The sequence below is a fragment of the Crocodylus porosus genome, unplaced genomic scaffold, assembly GCF_001723895.1.
Source record: "Crocodylus porosus isolate Cpor-Errol unplaced genomic scaffold, CroPor_comp1, whole genome shotgun sequence".
Lineage (NCBI taxonomy): Eukaryota > Metazoa > Chordata > Crocodylia > Crocodylidae > Crocodylus > Crocodylus porosus.
This window is the reverse complement of record NW_017728920.1, coordinates 6921365-6941723: the sequence shown is the minus strand read 5'-3', so window position 1 is coordinate 6941723 and position 20359 is coordinate 6921365. Positions and strand designations below refer to the sequence as shown.

Here is a 20359-nt window from a genome sequence, read left to right as displayed (position 1 = left end):
ACAGCATGCCAGGACTTCAGATTCTACATAGTCTGGGACTCTCCAGATCCTAGATTCTGTGACAGGATTACTTTGAGAAAAAAACGTCTTAGGGGTTGCAGGTGAATCATTTTTGTAATTGTCTCTCCACAGCACAGAATAGATATTAAAGAAGGTATAGCAAGAATCATACTTGTTACAGATAACTTAATTGTAATGTGGGTGAGTCCCCTTAGGTGTGTTGAGGGGACCCCTTATCTTAGCACACACCCTAAAGTCAAGTCACATGTCCTTGGATAGCATTCTTCCCCTCTGGCACATAGCAGCAGCAAAAAATGGGTACTGCTTTCCACAGTGCAGCAATACATTTAGCTAAGCAGGTCCTCTGTTCATGCCAAGGAGCAGTGTCAGAAGAGACCCCTGTGGGACCTCATATATGCTCATACTGTAACCATCATACCAACTTCCCATACCAGTGAACCAATTAAAAGGGCCGGTAATCCCTGCTTGACCTTTCTATCCCCTCCAGAATAAGATCCAACCTTTGCTTCAGTCAATAATGGTCACATGCTGTGAACTCACTGAGGGCTATGTTCAGAGTCTTGTTGCATGGTCTGTCTTTACGCTTGGGTTAGTCTGGACCTCTCTATTGAGTCCAGCTGCTCTCTGGACCAAACTCCTCTGCCTCTAGCCCATCATAGGTTTTGGAGAATGGGGCCAGTGCCATCTCAGAATAATAAAAAGACTTAGTTACATCAAGCTACTTTATTACTGAGAAAAGTTGTTTGGTTTCAAAATGTATTTGAGCATGTTGTTTGCCAAAGAACATGAAGGTAAAATCTTCACATGTCTTATTAGATACCTTTAAAAATCCCAACCTTAAAAGCCTCCTGGTACCTAATATAACACAGGTTGCATCATGCCAGGTAAATTAATCCCCAGTACACACACAAAATGTAGCCTATGTTAGTTTGCCTGGCATGTGGAGGAAGAAAATCCCATTCAAATTAGACTGCGCAAATATAAAGTATAATTTTCAATGGGCCATGATTTGGTGAATGTAAAATGTATTTTCACCATGACACTCCAAATCACACTTTATCACTGTTGGCATTTATTTCCTGAATTTAATTTTTTCCTCTCAGCCAGTTGGACTGTAAAGTTGTTCAAAAACTATAAGACCTGTTTTTGTTCCATGGAATGGGGAAAGTGTAATTTTCCGTTCTCAGGCTGTTGATATATAATTGATAAGAGGTTTTTTGCTCAGACTTAAAGGTAAGTAGGTAAGGCCTTGGGCAGTGACCAACCATAGAAGCAGCCTAATATGTAGAAATTTGTGTGTAAATAAATACCAAATAAAAATAGTTGAGATTTTAAATGGAAATAAATATGCAACTTAACTACAGCTGGTTGCTATCATTAAATACACAGATCTGAACATGTATAGATGTGGACTTTCATTGTAAAGTGTATATGTATCCCTAGAAGAGCCTGACTCTGATCTCCTTTGTAACATTTTAACTCCGTTTGCTCCTGTCCTATTACTTCTAGACTGATTTACACTAATGTAAGGTCAGGACTGAGCCCTTTAAATCCACTTCACAAGTGTAGCATGACTGGCAGCATGTACACAGGAGAGGCCCAGGGCTAGACTATTAGAGTAATTACAGCTCAAGATTGATGTACACTGGCAGAGTTGTGTGTGAGCCCAGGACTGGAATATTAGGGAGTGCTGCATGTCAAGACTGAGCAGTATTATCAGAGCAATGCATGTGGTGCTTGAACACCATCTGCCCATGCTATACCTAGCTGTAGCCAGTGTTATTACTTCTTCATTCTTGAGAGCAGTAAAAGATCCACAAACTTCACTATAGAAAAAGAGTGGAAAAATAGCAAAGGCTTTTTCTGGTCATATGCAGGTCAAGATTTCTTTCTTATCTTTCATTAATCCAGTACAAATGAGTCTTCCTGCCCAATGAACTAAAGCTGGTGTTTTGGACTTAATTGCACTGTTTATCAGAACAGGGGGCTGTGCTACATAAGCCTGCTTCTAACAATGAGGATCTTGAGGAGGCTAACATAAAAGAGCTCTTTTTGAGCACTACGTGGTTGCAGATCCACAGGAACGCAGCATGCAGGACTCAACTCTGCTCTCATTCACCTGGAGTTTCTTATCCAATAGACAAACAGGCTGCAGTACGTTCTCATTCAGTCCAACTCAGAAAACTCTATGAATGGCAATGGGCTTTACTATAGGCTGTTATTTTAAGCCCTTTTATGTATTGAAAATATTTACGTGTTAATACACATTTTCCTTGCTTTATGTTGTACATACATTCCTGGTAAACAGTGCATAACTCGAATTCGCATAAAGGGAACCCACTTTACAACATAACAAATAGGAATGTGTTCCAACACCTTGACTGTACTGACCCTCAGACCCATTTCTACCAGTTTCACAAGACAATTTTGGTACTTACCAACACCAGGCAGTACACACAAGCACAGCATGGTGGTGAACGTTTAGTTGGTGTGAAGAGAGGGTGGTGAAGGGTAGTGAAGTTCTCTTGCGCTTCGTTGATGGACCAGAGAGAGGGGTAGGAGATAAGAAGCCATAATGGGGATGGCAACTACAGAAACACGGGTTGCAAACAATGAGCGAGGAGCACAGATCCACACAGGAGACTATATTTTGGTACGTGTCACTCCCACAATGCACCATACAAAGCAGCTGACTTGTGGGATTCCACCACACCAATTGCATGAGAGTCAATTTACCTCACATATAACAAATTTTTGGTATAAATGGAGTCATCACAAAAGAGAATTTGCACATACAGAACCCACATAAAGTGTGGGAAACCTGTATAAGAGCATTAGATTTATGACACGTTATAAGCTGCCTGACAGCTGACTTTCCAGGTACTTCTCCAGTATTCATCCCCCTTCCCTCCCCCCCCCACCAGCCTGTCTCTCACCCATTGACTCCTCAATCTACATTTTCACTGACTGCCTGTCTTGTATGCAGCCCTGCCCAACCTGTGGCTTTTTTACTTTTCATTCCATCCAGGAAGAGCACACACCAACTGCTGAAACTTCCTTAGCCTGATGCAGGGTTTTTGAACCCAAAAGCTTGCTTAAAAATGGTTCTCCAACTATTTAGTTGGTCTAATAAAAGATATCAGATTCACCCAAAGAACCTTGTCTGTCCTTATGTTGAATGTGCTTGTCCAACTACAAGTGGACTTTTCCCTGGATGAGTAAGCTCTGAATCTGAAGGCACCAGATAATTAATTTTGTATTTATCAAGTATTCTTTAATTAAGATTCGCTCTTCACTCAAGTGATGGGGAACTAGGAGCTTGATACGGAAAATCCAGGGCTCTTCACTGTGTAGTGTAACTGGCAACCATGTTGATTTTGTTACAGCAGTTGGCAAGGAATGAGCCTTAAATAAAGGCAAGAGAGAGGAGTTTGGAACAGCTGTGTAGAGATGAAGGGATCATCAATTGAAGCAATACTAATACATATACTACTAATACATATGAAGGGTACATGGAACCTGCAGAATTTGGATTTGACCCCTGGTACAGTCTCATTCGTCACTAGCCTTTTCAAGCAGGCAGTAATGTGGAGCATATTCAGCCAGAACCTATTCCTTCTCATTGAACAGTTAGGACTCTGAGGACCATTTGGTTGAAAGGCCATCTGGACACCTGTGGAGAGATGCACTGGCCACATTAACTCAGGGCAGCTTGAAAACTCTCTGTGGAATGAGGTTGGATCAAAAATGAAGAAACTGCTGGCTTGCATGCCTGCTTGTTAGCCTTCTCCCTAATGGGGTGGAACGTATTTGGTCCGAGAGTTCAGGAACCCTTTCCCAAAGCCACATTTTGAGCCAAGAAAAACTGAAGCCCAATGCTGAAGAACCATGCTGAGACGATTACCCCAACAGGAAATTGCAACCTCTCTCAGTTTCCAGCTGGCAGGGGAGGGAAAACACCTGGAAGGTTTGCTGTGAGGGAGACTGAACCATTGCAAATTGATACGTATGTGGTTCTCCCACTGGGCAATCCTTGCCAGACCAGACAGCAGTGTTGCTGAATACAGCAATGGCAGGTTAAATGAAGAGATGGAAATACAGGACTGGGGGTGGAGAGGTCAAGCAGTTCCTTTTGTCCAACTTCCTTCCCCTCTGACAGAGTTCTGATCCTCTGTGCTGAGACGCGCCTCCTTAATGCCAAGTGTCTAAATATTGATGCAATGCTTTGATGGTCTCTTCAAGACAGCTGCTGGGTCTTAAAACAAAACCTTTGGCCCTTCTTTCAGTAGTATCTCTCATGGTGCTGTATGCTCCCCACATGGAATTCTCCTTCTTAAAAGGGAAAATATGCAGATAGTCTTTCAAAGAAATCTCCTTTTGTCTGGGGGTGGGGCTGTGGTTGTACAAGAAAGAAGTGGTCAGTGTTAGCCCCTCCCCCTTGTGAGGGAAGAATGTCTTCAGAGAAGCTTTTGGGCTAAGAAAGAGATGAATGACAAAGGCTCTCTCCTCTGCTACACCTGAGGATCTGTTTCCTTGGCCTCAACGTAATGGCACATTAACAGGGTAGTCTGTCCCCTTAAGAAGGGGCAGCCATCCATGATAAGGAAGTTCAGCTTTGGGGTGTTTGATTAAAGAAGGAGGACCCACTGGGAGCATTGCAGTGCTTTAAATGTAATTCAATGCACTGTTTTAAAAAGCTCCTAGAAGAGAAAACGAGAGAGGAAAGCAAGCTGTAAGGAGAAGCCAGGCTGCTGGCCTGGGGAAGAAGCCAAAGTGGAAAGTGGCTCTTCCCCTAATGTCCAGAGAGGATCGAGGATTTGGGTTTGTTTGTTAGAAGCTGAAGTTTGTTTTGTAAAAAATAACAATACCTGAGGAGCTCATAACAGAGGTAATAGGGCTGTGCGAAGCTTCAGTCGCTGATTCAATTCAGTGGAGATTTGTCCCGGTTCAATGGCCAAATCTCCAAATCGAATCAGGAGACCCTTTAATCTCTCCTAATTGAATTGGAACCCTCTGAATCAATTCGAAAAGATTCGGACGTAGAGACAGCTTTAAATGCTTTTCTGCATGCCTCAAGGTACCAGGCGGCTCATGAACGCTGCGATGCTGGGGTGGATGGAGCATCCCATGGGAGCATGGGGGGCTCCCCAGCAAGCTCAGCAGCAGACCCAGAAGTGGACACTGGGGGCCCCCCCTCACCACCTCCGGCTCAGTGACTGGTGCCTCCTGGGTCTGGGAGGGGCACCCAGGGTCCCCCTGTGGCTAATCACTGAGCCGGGGGGCACGGGGTGGGCCCTGGTGTGTTCCCCAGTGGCCACTTCTGGATTCTTCGTCAAGCATGGGGTGGGGGGGCCTGCACTGCTATGAGACACTCCATCTGTCCCAGCATTGCAGCATTCACAAGCCACACCTGGTAGCTTGAGGTATGTAGAAAAAACATTTAAAGCTGTGTCTATAGCCAAGTTGCTGATTCTCTGAATCAGCATCGAATCTTCAGATTCGGATTTGGCCAAATCGAATCAGGAGCAGTGATCCAAATCAACTAATCAAATCACTATCCCTGATTTGGGTTGAATCCGAATCAAATAGGGCCCATTTCGCACACCCCTAAGAGCTAACTCTCTGCTGCAACAGGCAGCAGGATAAATAACCTATTTACAGCTCCCTAATGCAAAGAAGAATCTGCCTTGAAGAAATCTGATATTACACCATCAGTGTAACTGTTGCTTATCTATAGCACCAACCACACAGAAGAAGAGCCTGGACTTTGCAGTCACCCAGGGTATCCATTTTCCATTTTCATCATGGGCAGTTGCGTGATTAGCACTTCTTTTTTGAGGGAGGTGCCAAATGCCGTAGAAAGCCCCTAGCAAACATGGTTCTTTGGGTAAATCTAGTATCTTCTATTAGACCAACTAAAATAGGAAAATTCTTCTTTGCAAGCTTTCTAGTACAAACACCCTTCATCAGGCTGAGGAAGCATCTGCAGTTGGGCTGTGCTCTTCCTGAATGGCTACAACCTATACCCAGAGAAAGCCCTTTTCAGTAATCTGATCCCAACCAAGGAGGAATGAAAGAGAAATACTGTTCTCTTGAATGGGATCCTGCCTACTCACTGTGTGGTGATTAATAGCAGGGTGGTTCTGTTTTATTTAATGAAATTACAGTGCACAGAATAACTGAAGTGTTAGAGCATTAGTAGTGTTTGAGTGGTATTGCAATTCGTCCAATAAAAGATATCGCTTACAAAAATCCTACAGCAACAGTATTCAGATAAGGTTCAGCTAAATGTACTGTAAGTGTAAAAGATTTGCCCTGCTGAAGTGTCATTACACAGGAAGCATTCACCACCTGAGTGGGGAAGGTATTTGAGTTCCCATACTCACTCCTTTCTCACTCTCCATGCTCCATTTGCCTTATTTACCCCTATAAATTAGGCCATTGGCCAAGGCCAAGCCTAGATAAAGGGGCTTCCTCCTCCTGTGATACTCTCAGGCTCCTGTTCTGTCAAATGTAATTGAGGCCAGAGATGAATCATGAAGGTTGCCTCAGAGGGCTCTATTCCATGCCAGTCCTAAAATAGATGGCCTTCTGATATGAAATGTAGTTTTGACTGCCTTCCGCAGTTCTATTGACACTGAAGCAGCCCAGTCGGGGCTCAGTTTAGGAAATATATTAATAAAAAACAGAATAGTTTGGTAGTTTTATGCCATTTTTCTCATTTTGAAGTATTTTTTTCTGATCCTTTTTTCCTTGCTGCCAGTCATGTATATTTTATATATTCATTAGTGACAGGACTTTAAAACATGCACAAATCTTGCCTTGCTCACAGTGACAGTGTGAGCTTTAACACACTTTGTTGGGGAGGTGGTTGTTATTTTGCTATGTCCAGTCTGCAAAATCTGTCACAGTTCAATCAAGGTACATGTGTAGACTCTTGATGATCGGCCTCAACCTCAGCTAGGAACCAAAAGCACAGTAAAGAGGCACAACCATTTCCTTCTTGCATCATCCCCAACTTCTTCTTTAAAAAAAACCTAAGAACAATGAGATATTTGGAGCATTGCTTAGTTTTTTCTGAACTACATCTGGTGCTGGAAAGGGAGTGTGTATGTGTGTGCATGCACGTGTATGTGTTGCTGCATTCCTGTACATATAACTAAATGTTAGTTGATGTTTAAGAACTTTTACATGCAAGTGATCAGAAAGCACTTTGGATCACTCTGTAAATTTTGTGCTTTACACAAAGCGCTTAAAGTTACAGTGTGATCAGACTTAACAGATGTTTGGCATTTGGTAGTGGGGGCTTGGGCTCCAATCACTGTGAGCAAGGCTAGGAAGCAGGGGCATGCCTCACAGCATTGCGTGCACTAGACTGTGGGAAAGTGCGGAGAAGGACTAGGTGTTGCCTTGCACTCAGACTGTTAGTGACAGCCTTTCATCCCAATGCCTCCTCCTCCCTAAGCGCAGGAAAGAGTCTAATGACTCGAGGGAGGGAAGTGTAGGGCCGAAGCTTTCTCTCCAGTAGCAGAAGGCCACTCTCTGGGGGCTGGTACACCCCCCTGTGTCTTCAGACATTGGGGACCCTCTCCCTCGGGTGGGGGTGCCAGCCAAGGCTGTCTGTCTCCCAGTCGCTGTGCTGCCGGGAGCTGGCTGGCCGTACCACTGTGCTCCCTCCCCCACCCATCCAGCATTCCCTCATGTGGGAGAGGGTCTCGGAAGGGCTGCGCTCCCCCCCAGTGGTGCCATTAGGCACTGGAGACCCTTTCTCTGGGGTTGAGCACTCCCCTATGTGGGGTTAAATTGGGGGGTGCTGGACCAGGCCCAGGCAGCCTTGGGGCTCAGATTCCATCCCACAGCCAGCCTGCTGCGTTTTGACAGTGCACTGGCCCAGCCAGCACAGGCCACTGACAAGCAGCAACAGGCTGAGGTGTGTGGGGGGGGTGAGAGGCCTAAGGGTGCACTGAACCCCACATGGGGGAGTGCTGGGCAGGCAGGGGAGGGAGTGCTGTGGTAGGTGTCTCTTGACATTTCTCTACTACATTTTGTCCTTGTGAAGCCACGGGGAGTAGGTTTGTAATATTTAAATTAAAATAAAAGCTTTAAATTCCTCCCTTTTAGGGGTTTCCTAGAGCACCTGTATATTCAGTTGTAAAAGTTCTGGAGTTTGTCTTGTGTTTTATCCCATTGTTTATTGCTGTACTTTTTGTGTACTTACACATTCTTGTTTTAGTACAGGTATTTAACTTAAGCTACAGCCTGCCTAAAATTCCCAACCACCAAACTTTTGTGGAAGTGGTGTAAAAAGATCTTGATTGAGTGCTGTTATTTAGGGCAGGCTGTGAGTCAGGGGCACACAAAGAATACATTTTAGGGAAGCAAAAACATCTTAGTGCCAGACTGATAGAGTGATAAATGTCAGCTAACAAAATCTATGCAGGTGCTAGGCGGTTAATTCACTTGTAAAAAAAAAAAAAAAAAAAAGGTGGAGGACAAAGAAGAGAAGCACCAGGTTTGTGTGGCTCCCTCGAATACATTTTAGGTGCAGATCCTGTTATGTAGTCATGACAAGTTAGTGAATCAGGAAAGGCGGTAAGGAGTTTTATTCTTAGAGCAGTTCTTGTTGGGAATGTAGCACCTTCTTTCTACAGGGTATTCTAGAGAACAGGATACATAAAGATAGTCTAGAACAGAGGCTCTCAAACTGTGATCTGTGGACCACCACTGGTCCGCAAGCTCCATTCAGGTGGTCCGCAGAAAGGTTGCAGAACAATTGAGAATATCTATACTTGGCCCTGCGCTTGATTTATTTTTTCTGGAGATGGAGATTAGGTGGTCTGAGACCCTCAGCAATTTTCAAGTGGTCCACAAAAAAAAATAGTTTGAGAACCATCAGTCTAGAAGGATGTGAGTGGGTCAACACAGCAGCTACAGATAGCAGGGGCCTTGAATAAAGTTTCTTGTTTAGTTTTCTCATAATAAAGGTTTGCTTTTGAGATTTAACTTTAACATCCCAGTCTATATCTTTGTTATTAATATCAATTTTGTGTTTTAACTTCTTAGGCAACTGACAATGATGTGGGCACCTATGGGAAAGTTAGTTACTTCTTCAGTGATGATCCTGACAGGTAAGTGTGACAAAACCTACATAGCTGCAGTTCTTTAAACTGCCTTCTTGGTCTTACCAGGAAGTCACTCAACTTTCCCTGCAATGCCTCATCTGAGAGACAGCCTACTGAACACTGCAGTGTAGTGTTCAGCACCCAACCTCTTTATATAAAACCTGTTCCTGTTTTCACTTGGCATTTTTCCCCCCAGCTAAATTTCTTTTGTTTATTTGGGTACTCATGAATTTAGAGACATATAGAGCTGATTAGTATAGATGGCTTAGTCCTGCTGCCACTGAAGTTAGGGACAAAACTTCCATTATCTTCAGTAAGAGCTGGATAAGACCCACACAGGGTGCAGGTGCTTTTTGAACTACCTCTGAACATCTCTTCCAGTACATTTCAGATTGACCTGGGTTTGATATCTGCACTTGAAAAAGGCTTGTTAAAAATTGGAAATTGTTTAGGAAAAAGCTATAAAAATTTGGAAAACACAGCTTACAATGCAAGAATTACTGAGCTGAATCTGCTCAGCTTATTAAAGATGGAGCTTCATCATAGAAGTTTTCTGACACTCAAATAATTTTTAATCTATCAGAGGGAGGTATAACAAGATGCAAGTGTTCTTGTTCAACCCCATACTGTTGAGCTTGTTACAGCACTAACTGAATAAAGGTCTACAGCCTGTGAAATCACCTGTACTTGAGTGTTTGTATAAAGTTAACCATGTTTTTTCATTTTTAAATGCATATTAGGCAAACATTTGTCTAGTTTGGCTCAGACAGAGATGATCCTGCCTTGGGTGGAGTGTTGGACTCTAATCTCTGGAGTCCAGCCTTTGGAGTCTAACCTCTGGAGTCCCTTCTAGCCTTGTTTTTTCATGATTCTATTATTGTATGATTAATTGCTTTATTATATTGGGATTTATACATGCAAGTGTTACTTGAAGTCAGTAAGAACATTTGATAAATCGTATCATAGTCTGTAGAAAAGCTGCATGAGACCCACTTCTGCCACTGGTGTGTGAGCGGGGAACTAGACTGCCTCAGAGCAACATTTTGATTTCATAGATTTCATAGACATTAGGGCTGGAAAAGACCTTGGAAGATCAATGAGTCCAGCCCCCTACCCCAGGGGCAGGAAGTCATCAGGGATCATAGGATCCCAGCAAGATAACGTGGCTCATTAGAAGATGATATCAAGAAAATTTCAAGATAACGTGATATTTTGCGTGGCTCATTAGAAGTCCTTTCTTAGAAAGAAAGGAGAGGGTTATTGATGTTATAGCATAAAATAGGCAAAATTAACCCTCGTATAATCCCACTGGCTTCACTGGGAGCTGAAGTTTCTCAGCCCCCTTGAAAACCAAGTTGTTTCCTTAAGTGCCTTAAAATGGGTTTGAGTGCCAAAGTTTAAAAAGGTTGGTTTTAATCGTTTTGTGCTGCAGGGTCTTTACTAAGTTAGGCTTTAGCTCCCTTCATGCTTCATTTTCTCTATCTGCAGAATGATTTGATCACACCTACTCCACAGTGGGGAGTTAGATTTAGCTGGTATCTGGATTCTCCATGAGATCCTTGGCTGAAAGAAGCTGTTGAATTGTGACGTGCTGCTGTCAAGAAGAGGCTAGGATACCAACACCAAGCATGCTCTAATATCCCACTCTTACACTGTTATTTCAGACAACTTCCCATCTGTCTGGAGAGAGGTTGATTTTTATTATTTTTTTTTTTTGTAATTCCTCTGTCTCTTCCCCTCCCTCAACTTTTTTTGGCTTGTCAGATTCTCACTGGACAAGGACACAGGTGTGATCACGCTAATCGGCCGTCTGGACTATGAGACCACACAACGCTACACACTGACAGTCATCGCCAGGGATGGGGGTGGGGAAGAGACAACGGGGCGTGTGAGAATTAATGTTCTGGACATCAATGATAATGTCCCCACCTTCCAGAAAGACTCCTATTTGGGGGCTATCCGTGAAAATGAGCCTTCAGTCAATCAGCTGGTCCGTCTCAGGGTAAGAAATTAGAAAACCAGGTCACTTGCTACTTTGCTTCCCTTTCTCCATGCCCTCAGCCAGGAATCACTGGGGAGAACTGGAGCCAATGACCCAGCATTTTTCCAGCTTTGATAAGTCTTAGAAGAGCTGAGGAGGGGAGGGAATGAAGCAGTATAAAGCATATTATAAAACTTTTTCTCTTCCTCGCCCCCCCCATCCTGTCTAATTTTTCTCTTGTACTCATCGTTGTTATCTTTCATCCTTTCCTACTGAAAGGCAATCTGAAGCTAGTGTGATGCAACCGTACCTCTAGGAAGCCATACAGAGAGAATGAGCCACTGTAATTAAACCCTTCATGGATGCAATTAAAGAGGAGCATCACTGGGTCAGGAGTATGGGGAGAGGAAGCAGGAGAAGGAATTGCTGTCCATCCTTTCCTTGTAAATGCTGTAATTAATCCTTAATGTGAAGGGAATTTGGCAAGATGCTTACTTTCAGTATTGCCCCTTTCTTCCCCTCCTCCCAGCCTTCCACCATTGATTACATGTAGGATTTACTGCATCATACTTTGTTACACTTGGAGTGATTGGGGCTTCCCTGAAGGCTCTCTGGATTTTGTGACAGAATTGGAAGGATGCTAATGAATTTGCCTCAGTATAGAACAGAAAGTACATTAGATGGGGAGAGTTGAATTTTGACTATGACAGCCTGTATTATCATCCCTCAGAAATTCCTGTGAAAGGATGGGTTACAGGAAGACAGGAATCTACTGCTAAAGGGAGATGTAGCATTACCAAAGGCAGCAGAATTTTCATTTTGATAGGTTTGAAATTCATGATGCAAGCACATTCATCTTCAAAATTCACCATTGGCATGACAAGCTGTACCAATGTTGACAAGCTCCCCAAATGTAGACAAGCCGAGCTTAGCAAAGGGGAGGAGAATTGCAAACCTTTTCCATCTAAGATGAATCTTCAACAGAGCTTCATCAGGAGTTCTCCATCCCCAAGATCAGTGCTTCCTCCTGAATGCAAACTCCTTTTCACTACCTTCTGAGCCTTGCCAAAAATCCAGCAGGCAGGTGCTAAGCTGTTTGCTGCTGACAGAATTACAAGCTTTTTCCATGAAAATGCGGGCAATGGAAACCACTTGCCTTCTTCACCATGGCAAAAAGACCCTTGTGTTCTGGACTCTTTAAAATGATCATTAAGCTCTGCTGTCTTTTCCCCAGAAAAGCAGATATGTGAACGTAGCAAAAGTGCTGCAGTCACATTTTTAAGTGTTTCACATCAGTGTGTTTATATCCATAGGTGTTTTGCTTCTGCCCAAATCAAGACAAAAAAAAAGGTGGGTCATATCAAAAGGCATTTTTTCCCTCAGAGACAGGATGGGAAGAAATTATGATTTCAAAACTCCTTTAACTACTACTGAACACCAGTTTGCAGACCTAGTGTTGTATGCATCCTTAATGTCTATTTCTGGGTCTTCCCCCAATGAAACCAGTAGGCCAGATTAGAAGGGAGGGAAAAGCCTTCTCCAACATACCCACAAGTGAAGGAAGGGGAAAAGGTTTGGCCTAAACATGAAGCTAAAATATGTAGCCCAGAAGAAACCAGCAAGTGAAAAATCAAGGTGGAAACTGAGTCTCTCTGTTCACTACAAAATAAGGGATACCACAGGCACTACCCAGAATTAATTATATCCATTTTGAGGGTCGAAGGAAGGTAGTATACAGTATAGAAACTGGGGAAACAGATAAGGAAAATCCATTTACTTTACCACCTTTGTAATCCAACTCTTACTTTACTACCTTTGTACCCACTGTCCCATCCCTGCAGCTCTTTCTTCCTCCTCCTTGCCCTCTTTCTAAAATTGTTTGCTTCGTTGTTTCTTTTTCTTAGACAGCACTTTTTCTCAGACATGATTCATTCATTGGTGTGGTGATTCCAGGGCTTTCTTCTGCTTTAATTCAGGCAACTGATGAAGATTCTCCACCAAATAACCAGATCACTTACAGCATTGTGTATGCTTCTGAATTCCGGAGCTACTTTGACATTAACATCTATGAAGGATATGGAGGTGAGCACTGCTGAGGAACTGGCAAGGTGTCCCATGAAGAGGACAAACAAGAGACTGAGTGAGAGAAGGGATTGCTGCTACTTAGAAGGAAAAGGGTGATTCAGTTAGACTTTGTTTCTGCTTGGGCATAGATTAGAACTGTAAACACTGGCTTTCTGTGGAAGGAGACATGCAGCATGCTATGCTTCTGATTCGTACTATCCAGAGGAGGCCCAGGTTTTTTTAAAGTGAGTAGTGATTTCAGGTTTGTCAGTTTACAGGTGCCCAAATGACACCTTTGCAAGGGCCTCATTTTCAAAAACTGATCATCTGCCACTGCAAATCTGGCTCCCTCGAATTTGGGGAAGAAATAGAGATGCCCTAAATCACACATCACATTAGAGAATCTTGACCATAGTCAGTGCTGATCTGCCAGGAATTGCAATTGCTAGCCTGTAAGAGGAATGGGAGTCACTGTTGTTCCTCTGTTCAACTCATTCTGGCAGAGAGTAGATGGACATTGTTCCACTGGGTGACTAATGTTGACTAATGCTTAGGTAGCTCAACTAACAGCACACTTACCTTGGAAAAGCTGTGGTTTTTTGCACTAGAGCCACTGCAGTAAGAGCTGGCATTTTAACCTCATCCAAACCAAAGATAGCACCAGCGCTAACACTTCAGTGAGCAGGGTGGGGGGAAAAGGATAGACAAGGTCCAAATGGCCAGAATCTGAGTGACCAGATGGAATAGCTCAGATACTGTTCAACAAGTGTATAGATTAGTTAGTCATTTAGCTAGTATTAATTGCATTTAATCTAAAACTGTATGCCATTTTAGTGATAAGTGTGACACATCCCCTGGATTATGAGCAAGTCTCCAACGGAGTTATTTACCTAACTGTGATGGCCAAGGATGCTGGCAACCCACCACTCAACAGCACAGTTCCTGTCACCATTGAAGTGTTCGTAAGTATAAGGAACAAGTCCACTATAACCTCCCTACAGGGCACCATCATTCCACCAAGAGCAGAAGTTTTTAGCCTGACATACCCAGAGTGAGCAGCACTGGTAGTGCTAAACAAGCATGTCTTTCTGCTTGATGCCAGTGTTCATTTGAAGGGGTAATGCTTTGTACTTACCCGGCACCTTCATGCAAGGCTCATAAAGGGTTTTATAAGCCCTGTGAGGTAGGTAAGTTTGATTCTGTCCGTGGTTCAGATATCTAAACTGAGGCTCAGAAAAGTTACGTGACTTACCCAGGACCATGCATCAGGTCAGGGGAAGAACTTGGAAATCCTGTCTTGCAGTTCCCTGATACAATCGCATGATGCTTCCCCTGTGTTACTCCAGCAAGATCACCCAGCACCAGCATAACACAGTGTATTTTGTACATTTAATATCGTGTATTTGTCTGTATCAATACGTATACTCACATGTTGACTTTTCTCTCCATTTTTTAAAAATTCCCTTTTAGAAATAACTTTCCTTTTCAAGTATGTTCTTTTTCTTTCATGAAATATATCCACACCATCCTTTTAGTTTCTAGCTGAGAAGCAGCCTTACCAGAGCTGCCGATAGGTACCAGCTATCTCAGGAAGCTAGCAAATGGCTCTTATAGGGCGTGTGTAAATGAAACAGGCCCTAAATTGAAGCAGTGGGTTTTAAAAGATGCCACTTCAATGTAGGGCTGATTAAACCCCCATGTCATTCACGTACCCCACTGACTTACCTGTCTCTGGGGGGAAGGGGAGGGTGGGCTGCTGGCAGGCAGAGCGGTCCCTGTGCCCCGGTGGGAGCTGGTGCTTCCCTCAGTGGCAGGAGTGCCCTCCCCCAGGCAGCACCCGCCCACAAGCACCTGGCTCGGGCAGTTGCAGCCATGGAGGGAAGCACTGGGCCCCCGTGTAGCTCAGGCAGGCAGGCTCCGGGGGTAGGGTGGAGTGATCAAGCTTGCTGCTTTGGGCAGAGGCTGCTTTCCCAGGCTGTGGCCAGGCTGCCTGCAGGGCTTCCTGCAGAGCTGTGGAGCTGCATGGGGCCTGGTGCTTCATTCTACACCTGAAGTTTTAGTTTGCTGTGCCCCAAGTCATTTAAGGTACGTTATGCCGCCAAATTTCCTACAGCAGCTGGAATTAATGCATACCACAGAGGTGTGCAAACACCAGCACCATTAAAGCAGTGCAAAAGCATTTAGCCCCCTGTAAGGTGTTGTGCACATGCCTCTTGTTTCATCTACACACAGCCTTAATGGAAAGAGGTCACAAACTGTTTTTGTGTGAGACACAAACATGGTGAAAAAGTACTTGCCAAAATAAAGGTTTTGCTTTCAAACATTAATTTAGTAGTTTCAAAGTTGAAATTGCAGACGCCATTTGACTCATGGTCAGCTTGAGGGCTTAGCTCTTCTAGGTACTTTGGAATCCCTTAGCTTTAGGGTCTTAAAGATACTGACCAACATGTTATGGTAGTTTTGAAGAAAGAACTGAAATATGACAACAGCTTTAATATTAGGTATGCCCAAGTGACTGACAGGGTGATTCAGCAGACAGATGTAGCTCATGTGAGCAGTCAGACAGAAACAACTTAACCAAGATCCAAACCCTGTTCACCTCTTTCTTTTATACAATCATAGAAAATAAGATTTGGAGGGCACCTTAGGAGGTCATCTAGTACAACCCTGTGCTCAAACCCCAACTGTATCATCCCAGCCAAGGCTTTGTTTAACTGCGTCTTAAAAACCTCCAAGGATGGTGATTCCAGAGCCTCTCTAGGTAGGTTGTTCCAGTACTTTACTACCCTCCTTGTGAGAGCATTTTTCCCTCTATCTAACCTAAATTTCCTTCATTTCAACTTGAGACCATTGCCCCTTGTTGTTACCTGCCACTACTGAGAACAGTCCAGCTCTATTCTCTTTGGAACCCTCCTTCAGGTAGTTGAAGGCTGCTATTAAATTCCCTCTTAGTCTTCTTTTCTCCAAACTAAATAAGCCCAGTTCTCTCAGCCTCTCCTCATGTCACGTGACCTACCCCCCTAATTTTCATTGCCCTCCTCTGGACTCTTTCCAGTTTGTCTACATCCTTTCTGTAGTAGGGGGAAGCCAAAACTAGACACGGTACTCCAAATGTGTCCTCATCAGTGCTGAAAAGAAGGACATAATCTCTTCCCTTGATCTGCTGGCACTGCTCCTACTAAAGCAGTCCAGTATGACATTAGCCTTCTTTGCAACAAGGGCACACTGTTGGTTCATATTTGCCTTATTGTCCACTGTAACCCGTAGGTCCTTTTCTGCAAAGCTGCTGCTTAGCGAGTCAGTCCCGAACCTGTACGGTGCATGGGATTGCTCCATCCTAAATGTGGGACTTTGCATTTGTCCTTATAGGTCTCTCTGAATCCTAGCCATACCCTTTATTGTATCTACTATTCCCCACAGCTAGCTGTCATCTAGAAACTGGCTGAGGGTGCACTCTATCCCGTCTTCCAGGTTGTTGATGATGATATTGAACAAAACTGGTCCTAGGACAAACCCCTGGGGCACTCCACTTGATACTGGCTGCCACCTAAACGTTGAGCCATTCATTACTACCCTTTGAACCTGATGATTCAAACAGTTTTCTATCCACCATACAGTCCATTCATCCACCCCAAGGGTTTTCAACCTTTTTAAACAAGTGTACCCCTTCTGTCTCAAAGTTTCAGCTCATGTACCCCTTTATATTTTTTTCTTGTTTTTAATGTGCCACCCATGCCCCTGTGGCAGGAGCACATGGAGCCCCATCAGCACAGGGCTGCCAAATGGGCTCTTCATGGCACGAGGGGAACCACCTGCAGCTGTTGCTTGCTGGGGTAATAATGTTGCAGTGCCCCTGCCTGCCCCAGGCATGGCCGGCTGCACGCATCAGACAGGGCTGAATCGTGCCTTGTGTCACATCTGTTAGGGGACACGTGGCCACCAACCCACCTGCCACAGTGCTTCCAAGATTAAGACCTGTGGGGGGGGCAAGGGCAGTGGATCCACACCTCTGTAGACACCACCTGGCCAGCCTGGGTGTGGGGCGCGCTGTTCACATGCAGCACCTGTCATTGCCACTGCCCCCCTTGGCCACACGCCTCACCCTGCACTACTTTCCCGTGGCCAGCTGTGCATGTGGCTCCACAGGCTGTTGATGGGCCTCACACCCAGCCAATCACACCACTGGGGATGGGCACAGAATGCACTTCCACTCCCTGTACTTTCCCCCCACACCATTCAGACCCTCACAACTCTGTGGTAAGGGGGGTGGCCGCAGCACTTCCTTGCTGTCAGCTATTGGCTGAGGGTAGGAGCCCAACCACCAATCAGGAGACTGAATGGGGGAGGGGATGCACTACAGTGTGCCATATGGGGCTAGTGGCACCCAGCACACCCCTCTGGGAGACCGTTACACTAAAGTCAAGGTATATCATGTCCACTGCTCTCCTTGCATCCACAGGGCTAGTCATCTCATCATAGAAGGCAATTAGGTTGGTCAGGCATGACTTGTCCTTGGTGAATCTAGGCTGACTGTTCCTAATCACTTTTTTCTCCTCCAAGTTCTTAGAATTGGTTTTCTTGAGGACCTACTCCATGATTTTTCCAGGGACTGAGGTGAGGCTGACCACTCTGTGGTTCTCTGGATCCTCCTTCTTCCCTTTCTTAAAGATGAGAACTATATTTTCCCTTTTCCAGTCATGTGGGACTTCTCCTGCTCACTACAAGTTTTCAAAGATAATGGCTAGCAGCTCTGCAATCACATTAGCCAATGTCCTCAGCACTCTCAGGTACATCAGATCTGGTGCGTGGACTTGTATACATCCAGCTTTTCTGAATAGTCTGTAGCCTGTTCTTTCACTGCTGTTGTCTGTTCACCTTCTCCCCCAAACTGTGCTGCAAGGTACAGTAGTCTGGGAACTGATCTTGCCTGTGAAGGCTGAGGGGAAAAAAAGGCATTGAGTACTTCAGCTTTTTCCAAATCATCTGTCACTAGTTTGCTTCCTGCATTCAGTAAAGGACCCACATTTTCCCTGGTCTCCTCTTACTGCTTTCCTTGATCTGTGTATGATGAGCTCAAATGCAACTAGAACCCAGGCATGGCCATCTTACTTTAAGTATCTTGAGCTTACAGAGAATGAGGAACAGAATAGTGGGGAGTGATCAAGGATATAAAAATTAATAATAAAGATTCATCATTACAAAACATATTCTATAGAGTAGACTCTTATGGGCAAAGAATAGTTACAAGCTTCATTTTACCAGTGCAAAAACTGAGGCACAGAGGGTAAGTTTTCTGAAGGCAACAGAAGGAGTCTGTGATTGCATAGGTTTAGAAGACATTGTGGTTCAGAATCAGTCCTCACACTACTATACTACTCCTCTATCTTGGTACGGTTCCTTCCGCAGTAGTCTCTTCATGAAAAGATTCTTGCCTCAGCATCTATAGTCCAATGGCAACTCTTCTAGGAACAGAAGGGGCAGATTCAGCAGAGTGCAGCGTCAATTGATTTACCCAAAACAGATCATGTTAGTAACAACACAGGAGTTCACTGTTTTCTCATTCTGTGTCTTCTCCAGTCACTTGCCTGCAAAGTAGTGGCTTGTGGGGGGAAGAGAGCAGAAGCCTGACAGGAGAATGACTTCATTCCTTTCTAGCTTTGCCAAGTTTAAGAGGATTAAGAGGATCTGTTCTTTTCTCTTTTCCCTCAATCTCTGAAGATCTAAAGGTGCTTGAAACCAAATATCACAGAGTCTGACATGAGTATCAACTGCACATTAGCACTTCCAGCTTCTGAAATTATTAGGTAGTGAATCAATCACCAAGCAAGTGTTTATTTTTCCAGTACTAGCTGATTCAGCTGGATGAGGACTGAGTTGTACTGGGTGCTTTCCTTTTCTTTTGCATCCTTATATAGGTGTTCTTCTCAGGGATGAGGTGTGTTGGTGGGGCAGTTAAAATATTGCTCAAGAGGACTAGATCAGATTGTCAGTTTGCAGCCTATTGTGATTTGACAAAAGCTTCAAGAAGGTATCAGCAATGGAGTCTGTTCACCTGATAACCCTTCAATCTCAGTGCAACTTGATCTGATCAGGTCCAGTCTGATCTTGCTTGTATATGGCATCAGTTTTCTAACCTGAGGATGAAGGAAATTCTCCCTGTTGTAAAAAACTTGTGATTTTTTTTTTCCCCCCACCACTCTCCCACACACGGTCTTCAGATATTGTAGGGGAGAATCAGACAGAACAAGAAGGGAATTTAGTAGTAGCTAAATACTCCTTCCCTATGCTGTTCCTTAGACAGTGTAATCACATCTGTCTAAAGACCGCACTTGGAAAGGTCATCTCCTTCTGGCTGATTTTGTACACTGTGGTTTTTAAGTAGCTGTCACTTTCGCTACTTTCTACCAAAAGGGATTTTCTCTTGATGGAAAAAAAATCATGATGATGAAGTGACTCACAATGGCACTTAAGGAAAAAAAATAAGAAAGGCAGAACAAGAGAAGGGGTGAGTGTGGAAGGAGCTGATTTCTTTTCATCCTTTGCTTGTTGGTTTTTAATAAAGAAGTCAAACTCTCTGTGTAGATTTCCCATTAGGGGACAATAAGCTTTTGTAGAATGAGCTGCTGAACTAGAACTAATAGTGAGTGTGATGCTTGGATCCCAGGAAATACCACCACTAATAAGTTTCTGCCTGGCGCTCTGTCACTGACATTCTCGATACTGCTTTGTGCATTGAGCCAGTAACTTTAGCTATATTTAAGTGTACGATAAAAGAAGTTCATTCACTTGCTTTGGGTGTTAGTGATTGACCAAGCCTCCCCCATGAGAGGATGTTACTGTGTAGTGCCTGGGGCTTGGTTTAAGGAAGAGATATATAACAGGAGATGATGAAGAAAGAGGCTAAATTTTGTTTCTAAAGCCATTGAGGCTGGAGGAGTTGTTGCTGCTGGACAGAAAGTAAGACCCTTTTTCTACTCTGCTGGATAAAGCGGTTGTCCTGTAAGAATGTAGGAACTGCCACACTGGATCAGAGTGGAGGTCCCTCTAATTCAGTGTCCCATATTTGATAATAGCCAATAACATCTGATTTGAGGAAAGGTGGGAAAGGCACCTTCTGGCAGAAAATGGTGAAATAATTTTCCTGTGTGCTCCTTTCTCCTTAATTTTTTTA

The 20359-nt window shown here is 44.0% G+C and overlaps 1 protein-coding gene across 1 annotated transcript in view; it reads left to right on the top strand.

Annotated features, from left to right (window-relative positions):
* CDH23 (cadherin related 23) overlaps positions 1-20359 on the top strand; it is a 556494-nt gene that overhangs the window by 354349 nt on the left and 181786 nt on the right. The window contains exons 14-17 of the mRNA XM_019538542.1: positions 9085-9149; positions 10908-11145; positions 13101-13206; positions 14023-14150. Of these exons, the coding sequence (XP_019394087.1) occupies positions 9085-9149; positions 10908-11145; positions 13101-13206; positions 14023-14150 (537 nt within the window). The remainder of the gene's footprint in view (positions 1-9084; positions 9150-10907; positions 11146-13100; positions 13207-14022; positions 14151-20359) is intronic.